The 8865-nt window shown below is 43.4% G+C and overlaps 1 protein-coding gene across 1 annotated transcript in view; it reads left to right on the top strand.

The window, feature by feature from the left end:
- The first annotated feature begins 585 nt into the window (after positions 1 to 585).
- Positions 586 to 8865, top strand: part of LOC134659277 (methionine--tRNA ligase, cytoplasmic) — a 48692-nt gene continuing 40412 nt past the window's right edge. The window contains exons 1-4 of the mRNA XM_063514930.1: positions 586 to 757; positions 4645 to 4768; positions 5575 to 5728; positions 7153 to 7293. Coding sequence (XP_063371000.1) covers positions 655 to 757; positions 4645 to 4768; positions 5575 to 5728; positions 7153 to 7293 — 522 coding nt within the window. The 5' untranslated portion in view covers positions 586 to 654. The remainder of the gene's footprint in view (positions 758 to 4644; positions 4769 to 5574; positions 5729 to 7152; positions 7294 to 8865) is intronic.

Here is an 8865-nt window from a genome sequence, read left to right as displayed (position 1 = left end):
ACGCCTGCAATTAGCGATCTTCGATTTTCGAAATTATAGCCCTGACGTTGACGTGTATTTAAGTAGTTGCCGTTCCATTAAATGTATATCAGTATTGACACACTGTTTTGTTTTTTCGAAGTATTGTCAGTAGTTTGACAACTTTGACATCAGTGTTTTTTTCGTATCCAATTATACCTATACGCAATAGATACGAAAAAAATCCATTATACGAATTTCGTATCCAATTCTACGATCTGGCAGCCCTAGGCGAGCTTGACAATTTGGTGTGCGTTCAGAAACTGCAAGATTTATTTTCTTGTATTTATTTAAATTTAAATATTTATAAAGTTTAAGATATAATTTATTTGTTTTGCTTAACTTTTATCATAAATAAAAGTTTATATATTTCTTTATATAATAAAGCATTTAGTAAAAATGAATAATTTCGTTTACAAAACCCATGTCTCAAACATTTCAGACAGGTGAGTATTAACCACCTATTTCAAGAAGTACCACTTTTTGCTGCATAACCGTATTCTACAGTGAATCTTCTTTATTTATAGGTTTATGTGTCAATTCATGTGTCACTTTTTCGTGAGGTGGATTATGAGGTGTACGGTTGTTAGGTTATAAAAACTATTTTTGTCTAAAAGTATAGAAAAGTGAATAAAAATGAAGATCCTTACAAACGAGAATAATACCTCGACGCTGAAATTATTAATTGCTGCCAACTTGGCCGGAAAAAAAGTGGAATTGCAAAATGTTACCTTTGAAGGTAGGCAAATCTTTTTTGCCGTTCTAGTTGGATTGGTGCTTGTATTTATTATGGAAATGCATACTTTATTAATATTCTATGGAGCGGATGGTACTATCATTGTTAATAGTTACAGTATCTCAGTTACTAACACAATAACAATAAAATCACAAGGCAATTTTGAAAGAAAATTTCTAAATAAACTGTTTTTACTAACAGCTCAATGTCATACAGTGTTGCGTCAGATTTTCTACTCATTGAGCTGCTTAAATAATGTTTCTAATCAAATTATTTTGGATTATAAATCATCTAACATTGTATAGTTGGTCAAACCAATTTGTCAGTCAGTATTAACCAGGAAAACTATACTCATCCTTTTTTTAGGGTTCCGTACCCAAAGGGTAAAAACGGGACCCTATTACTGAGACTCCGCTGTCCGTCCGTCCGTCTGTCACCAGGCTGTATCTCACGAACCGTGATAGCTAGACAGTTGAAATTTTCACAGATGATGTATTTCTGTTGCCGCTATAACAACAAATACTAAAAACAGAATAAAATAAAGATTTAAGTGGGGCTCTTCCTGCAGAACAGAAGGACATCTTTGAGTTCGACGTCGTTTAGTTCGTGTTCTTTCAGTGTGTCTCTACCGAATGTATTATATCGCGGTGCCGCGTACATAGTACATTCTGCTAGTAAATGTAAGCTAGTCTCCTTGAGGTGGACGACCAGCTCGCCTTCTTCTTACATACTAATTACCCCATGTATACATAATGAACAACTAACCCGGGTGCTGGCAACTCTAAGCCGTGTCTGTGATTGCAGGCGTGTTCGCAGGCCCCCGCTCGCTGCCACTCCTCGAGGTGGACGACGAGCTCGCCTTCTTACATACTAATTACCCCATGTATACATAATGAACAACTAACCCGGGTGCTGGCAACTCTAAGCCGTGTCTGTGATTGCAGGCGTGTTCGCAGGCCCCCGCTCGCTGCCACTCCTCGAGGTGGACGACGAGCTCGCCTTCTTACATACTAATTACCCCATGTATACATAATGAACAACTAACCCGGGTGCTGGCAACTCTAAGCCGTGTCTGTGATTGCAGGCGTGTTCGCAGGCCCCCGCTCGCTGCCACTCCTGGAGGTGGACGACCAGCTCGCCTTCTTCTTACATACTAATTACCCCATGTATACATAATGAACAACTAACCCGGGTGCTGGCAACTCTAAGCCGTGTCTGTGATTGCAGGCGTGTTCGCAGGCCCCCGCTCGCTGCCACTCCTTGAGGTGGACGACCAGCTCGCCTTCTTACATACTAATTACCCCATGTATACATAATGAACAACTAACCCGGGTGCTGGCAACTCTAAGCCGTGTCTGTGATTGCAGGCGTGTTCGCAGGCCCCCGCTCGCTGCCACTCCTCGAGGTGGACGACGAGCTCGCCTTCTTACATACTAATTACCCCATGTATACATAATGAACAACTAACCCGGGTGCTGGCAACTCTAAGCCGTGTCTGTGATTGCAGGCGTGTTCGCAGGCCCCCGCTCGCTGCCACTCCTTGAGGTGGACGACCAGCTCGCCTTCTTACATACTAATTACCCCATGTATACATAATGAACAACTAACCCGGGTGCTGGCAACTCTAAGCCGTGTCTGTGATTGCAGGCGTGTTCGCAGGCCCCCGCTCGCTGCCACTCCTTGAGGTGGGCGACCAGCTCGCCTTCTTACATACTAATTACCCCATGTATACATAATGAACAACTAACCCGGGTGCTGGCAACTCTAAGCCGTGTCTGTGATTGCAGGCGTGTTCGCAGGCCCCCGCTCGCTGCCACTCCTCGAGGTGGACGACCAGCTCGCCTTCTTACATACTAATTACCCCATGTATACATAATGAACAACTAACCCGGGTGCTGGCAACTCTAAGCCGTGTCTGTGATTGCAGGCGTGTTCGCAGGCCCCCGCTCGCTACCACTCCTTGAGGTGGACGACCAGCTCGCCTTCTTACATACTAATTACCCCATGTATACATAATGAACAACTAACCCGGGTGCTGGCAACTCTAAGCCGTGTCTGTGATTGCAGGCGTGTTCGCAGGCCCCCGCTCGCTGCCACTCCTTGAGGTGGGCGACCAGCTCGCCTTCTTACATACTAATTACCCCATGTATACATAATGAACAACTAACCCGGGTGCTGGCAACTCTAAGCCGTGTCTGTGATTGCAGGCGTGTTCGCTGGCCCCCGCTCGCTTGCACTCCTCGAGGTGGACGACCAGCTCGCCTTCTTACATACTAATTACCCCATGTATACATAATGAACAACTAACCCGGGTGCTGGCAACTCTAAGCCGTGTCTGTGATTGCAGGCGTGTTCGCAGGCCCCCGCTCGCTGCCACTTCTTGAGGTGGACGACGAGCTCGCCTTCTTACATACTAATTACCCCATGTATACATAATGAACAACTAACCCGGGTGCTGGCAACTCTAAGCCGTGTCTGTGATTGCAGGCGTGTTCGCAGGCCCCCGCTCGCTGCCACTCCTTGAGGTGGACGACGAGCTCGCCTTCTTACATACTAATTACCCCATGTATACATAATGAACAACTAACCCGGGTGCTGGCAACTCTAAGCCGTGTCTGTGATTGCAGGCGTGTTCGCAGGCCCCCGCTCGCTTCCACTCCTTGAGGTGGACGACGAGCTCGCCTTCTTACATACTAATTACCCCATGTATACATAATGAACAACTAACCCGGGTGCTGGCAACTCTAAGCCGTGTCTGTGATTGCAGGCGTGTTCGCAGGCCCCCGCTCGCTGCCACTCCTTGAGGTGGACGACCAGCTCGCCTTCATACATACTAATTACCCCATGTATACATAATGAACAACTAACCCGGGTGCTGGCAACTCTAAGCCGTGTCTGTGATTGCAGGCGTGTTCGCAGGCCCCCGCTCGCTGCCACTCCTTGAGGTGGACGACCAGCTCGCCTTCATACATACTAATTACCCCATGTATACATAATGAACAACTAACCCGGGTGCTGGCAACTCTAAGCCGTGTCTGTGATTGCAGGCGTGTTCGCAGGCCCCCGCTCGCTGCCACTCCTTGAGGTGGACGACGAGCTCGCCTTCTTACATACTAATTACCCCATGTATACATAATGAACAACTAACCCGGGTGCTGGCAACTCTAAGCCGTGTCTGTGATTGCAGGCGTGTTCGCAGGCCCCCGCTCGCTGCCACTCCTCGAGGTGGACGACCAGCTCGCCTTCTTACATACTAATTACCCCATGTATACATAATGAACAACTAACCCGGGTGCTGGCAACTCTAAGCCGTGTCTGTGATTGCAGGCGTGTTCGCAGGCCCCCGCTCGCTGCCACTCCTCGAGGTGGACGACGAGCTCGCCTTCTTACATACTAATTACCCCATGTATACATAATGAACAACTAACCCGGGTGCTGGCAACTCTAAGCCGTGTCTGTGATTGCAGGCGTGTTCGCAGGCCCCCGCTCGCTTCCACTCCTTGAGGTGGACGACCAGCTCGCCTTCTTCTTACATACTAATTACCCCATGTATACATAATGAACAACTAACCCGGATGCTGGCAACTCTAAGCCGTGTCTGTGATTGCAGGCGTGTTCGCAGGCCCCCGCTCGCTTCCACTCCTTGAGGTGGACGACCAGCTCGCCTTCATACATACTAATTACCCCATGTATACATAATGAACAACTAACCCGGGTGCTGGCAACTCTAAGCCGTGTCTGTGATTGCAGGCGTGTTCGCAGGCCCCCGCTCGCTGCCACTCCTCGAGGTGGACGACGAGCTCGCCTTCTTACATACTAATTACCCCATGTATACATAATGAACAACTAACCCGGGTGCTGGCAACTCTAAGCCGTGTCTGTGATTGCAGGCGTGTTCGCAGGCCCCCGCTCGCTGCCACTCCTCGAGGTGGACGACCAGCTCGCATTTTTCTCCAGCAACGCTGCCACGCAGTACCTGTTCCCGGTGCTGGACATGTCGCAGAATGGACAGAGGTAAAAGCTAAAGTGTCATTCAATAGGGGTGTCATTCTGAATCCCTAACAACGTTTGTCCTAAAGTCACTTGCCCTAACTGGTTTGTCCTAATGGGCACATGCCATAACGATCAATTGTCATAACGATTATTTTCAATAATGTAAGGTTCTGAAAAATGGTTAGGTTTTAGAACTTGCTGCCACAAAAGTGGATTAGGTTAGGGTTCAACTGCGACCCTCGCAAAAAAGAAAATATGCATAATAACATTAGGATAAGTAATCAATAGGATAACCAAAATTAGTGTTTTTAGTGTTAGGACAACTGATCATTATGACAAACAATATTAGGGAATGCATCGATAGGAGAAAAGACTTTAGGGATTTAGATATAGATCCATTCCATAGAACTTGCCAGTCTTGCCACAGACATTAATGTCATCGCTGACGCTTGTCATTTTATTTCTATGGAGCTTGCTAACTATTGTAAACAAACCGCCATACTAAAATTGACACTGAATGTCAATTTACTAGTAACTTTTGTTTACATAGTTAGCAAGTTCTATTGTATGACAGTTTATAACCTTATACTAGCGACCCGCCCCGGCTTCGCACGGGTTAACAAATTATACATAAAACCTTCCTCTTGAATCACTCTATTTAAAAAAGTTTTAAAGATCTAAGTATACAAAGGGACAGACAGACAGCGGGAAGCGACTTTGTTTTATACTATGTAGTGATAATTTAGAATTTTAGACTATTTTAGACGGCCGAGCAGCAGCGAGGTCGTTTAGTATTTCGAGGCAGGCTAACCATGTTTGTCTTTCAGCCAACAGATGCAAGAATGGGAGGCGACGAGACTGCAACCTGCCGTGTCGGCTGTGCTCGCCGCTAAGACGGTGCCGGCAGATCTCAAGCAAGCGCTGGACGCGCTGCTACAACACGTCGAGGCCCTCGTCGCCACTAAGAAATACTTGTTTGGAGTGAGTTATCGTAAAGAGGTCGTCCCCAAAATATCACGAATGATCACGAATTGCAGAGAAGATATCACGTGTAATTTTTAGGGTTCCGTAGCCAAATGGCAAAAAACGGAACCCTTATAGATTCGTCATGTCTGTCTGTCTGTCTGTCTGTCTGTCTGTCTGTCTGTCTGTCTGTCTGTCTGTCCGTCTGTCTGTCCGTCCGTATGTCACAGCCACTTTTCTCCGAAACTATAAGAACTATACTGTTGAAACTTGGTAAGTAGATGTATTCTGTGAACCGCATTAAGATTTTCACACAAAAATAGAAAAAAAAACAATAAATTTTTGGGGTTCCCCATACTTCGAACTGAAACTCAAATTTTTTTTTCATCAAACCCATACGTGTGGGGTATCTATGGATAGGTCTTCAAAAATGATATTGAGGTTTCTAATATCATTTTTTTCTAAACTGAATAGTTTGCGCGAGAGACACTTCCAAAGTGGTAAAATGTGTGTCCCCCCCCCCCCGTAACTTCTAAAATAACAGAATGATAAAACTAAAAAAAATATATGATGTACATTACCATGTAAACTTCCATCGAAAATTGGTTTGAACGAGATCTAGTAAGTAGTTTTTTTTTATACGTCATAAATCGCCTAAATACGGAACCCTTCATGGGCGAGTCCGACTCGCACTTGGCCGCTTTTTTTTTAAAGCGGGAAAGCTAAAAACAACAATATTACAAGTGATAAGCAGATTTTTACGATGCTTGTTTTGAGAGATAGCATCTTGACCATATACGCAATACAGTAAAAACGACATTAGACTTGCTTAGTGTCTAAGGGTACATAATTATCACGTGATCTTGTGGCAGGGGGGGGGGTGTCACTAAATATCACCAAAAACAGGCCAAATATGATCACATGATTTAATGATTTAATAATAATTTAATATTATTATACATACTTGTTTACCTACTATGTACTTAAAAATTCCGAATAAAAATATGTTGCGGCTGAAAAACTGAAATATCGAAGTCGCCCCTGCATTTCAAAGTCACCCCGGTTTACCGTACCTAACCTACTCCGCTTCGCGTCCGACAAAATCGAAACTCATCCACGAATTGCCCTTTCCCGGCCTATACAATAATGTACTAATTATCGGCCTCCGTAGCCTAGTCGGTAGTGACCCTGCCTACGAAGCTGGAGGTCCCGGGTTCGAATCCCGGTAAGGGCATTTATTTGTGTGTTCATCACAAATATTTGTTCCTTAGTTATGGATGTTTTCTATGTATTTAAGTACTTATATGTATCTATATTATTATATATATCGTCGTCTAGTACCCACAACACAAGCCTTATGAGCTTACCGTTGGACTAGGTCGATTTGTGTAAGATTGTCCCATAATATTTATTTATTATTTTATTTATTTAATTACTTCCAGGACATGCTGTCAGCGGCCGACATATCGTTATGGAGCACCCTATACCCCCTGTACCACAGCGAAGCCCTAAAGACATACCTGGCCCCATACAATAACACGCTGCGGTGGTACGCTGATATAGCACAGGCCAAAGCTGTTCAGGTAATATTTATCCCATAATATATTAACTTACGTAATGAAATAATAAAACAACATAATAAAAAAAAAAAACAAAATTATATTATAAACAAAATAACTACAAAATATTAACTTACATTTATAGACGGGTCTAACGCGAATTTTATTCAATTACCTTTATTTACCGACGTTTCGACACAGGTTTCACTGCCCGTCGACCCGTCCCGTCCCGTCTATAAATGTGAGTTAATATGTGTTCAAAACGCGAAAGTTTTAAATATTATATCCCATAATAGCACATACATTACGATACAAGTGCGAAAAGTAGGAATTAGTGGAAGTTTCAATGCGAGTACGAATAAGAGTTGCGAATTACCTATTCGCACGTGTATTGTACAATGTTTTACAGTACATATGGCACTTTAAATTTTACTGTAACCTCGTAAGTCCCCGTGTACTAATACAAATACAAATTAAATTCGAGTTTTGAACTCATATAGAAATAAAAGAAAGTTCCAAATTCAAACGCGCCAAAATTGCCCTGGGTCTTACGAGGGTAATAGTACATTACGATACAAGTGCGAAAAGTAGCAAATTACCTTTTCGCACGTGTATTGTACAAAGTTTTACAGTAATAGTAGTTACTCCTTTCGGTCGTGTTTTAATTTATCGCCACTCGTTGCGAATTTCCTACTTTTTGCACTTGTATCGTAATGTAGGTACTATTATTTGTTTTGATCGAAATTAATAAGATATTTTTTTAATATATATGTCGGCGGCCGATCGTAAGATTAGGCATATCGTGAAATTCCTGCTCCTATTTCTGGGCAGTTTGCCCTTCGGGCATCTAAAGCAACCTAACGAACCTATCCTACCTAGTACCTATATATTGGTTTAAGGTCACTATCTTGACGACCACTATTTTGACGACCGGTCTGGCCTAGTGGGTAGTGACCCTGCCTGTGAAGCCGCGGTCCTGGGTTCGAATCCCAGTAAGGGCATTTATTTGTACGATGAGCACAGATATTTGTTCCTGAGTCATGGTTGTTTTCTATGTATTTAAGTATTTGTATATTATATATATCGTTGTCTGAGTACCCACAACACAAGCTTTCTTGAGCTTACCGTGGGGCTTAGTCAATTTGTGTAATAATGTCCTATAATATTTATTTATTTTATTTTATTATTATTTATTTATCGTCAAAACATTGCACAGGAACATTACGATCTGCCTGATCTTACGATCGGCCGCCGACATATAGGTAAATAAAATGGTGAATTAAATAAATTATACTTTTATAATCGCGCAAGACTTAAGTACGTTTATTTATGTTGTTACAATTCCTCGCCAGTCTGCCTGTGACCACGAACGCAATGTCACGTTCGAAACGTCAGGCCATAAATAAACGTAAGTCTTACGCGATTAAGTCCCGTGGTAGTTATAAAAGTATGAGTGAGAATCGTGTTAGTTTAAACAGAGAAATATAGTAAGACAAGAGTGCTCACTCCATACATCAGTTAGACTATTAATTGCAGTGTCTACATCTAGCATCGAGTAGCGGAACTATCAGTACTGCTACTTGACAATAGATGTAG

Source organism: Cydia amplana, chromosome 24 (genome assembly GCF_948474715.1).
Source record: "Cydia amplana chromosome 24, ilCydAmpl1.1, whole genome shotgun sequence".
Taxonomy (NCBI): Eukaryota; Metazoa; Arthropoda; class Insecta; order Lepidoptera; family Tortricidae; genus Cydia; species Cydia amplana.
Note: the sequence above shows the minus strand (reverse complement) of the source record. Positions and strands in the feature narration are given on the sequence as shown.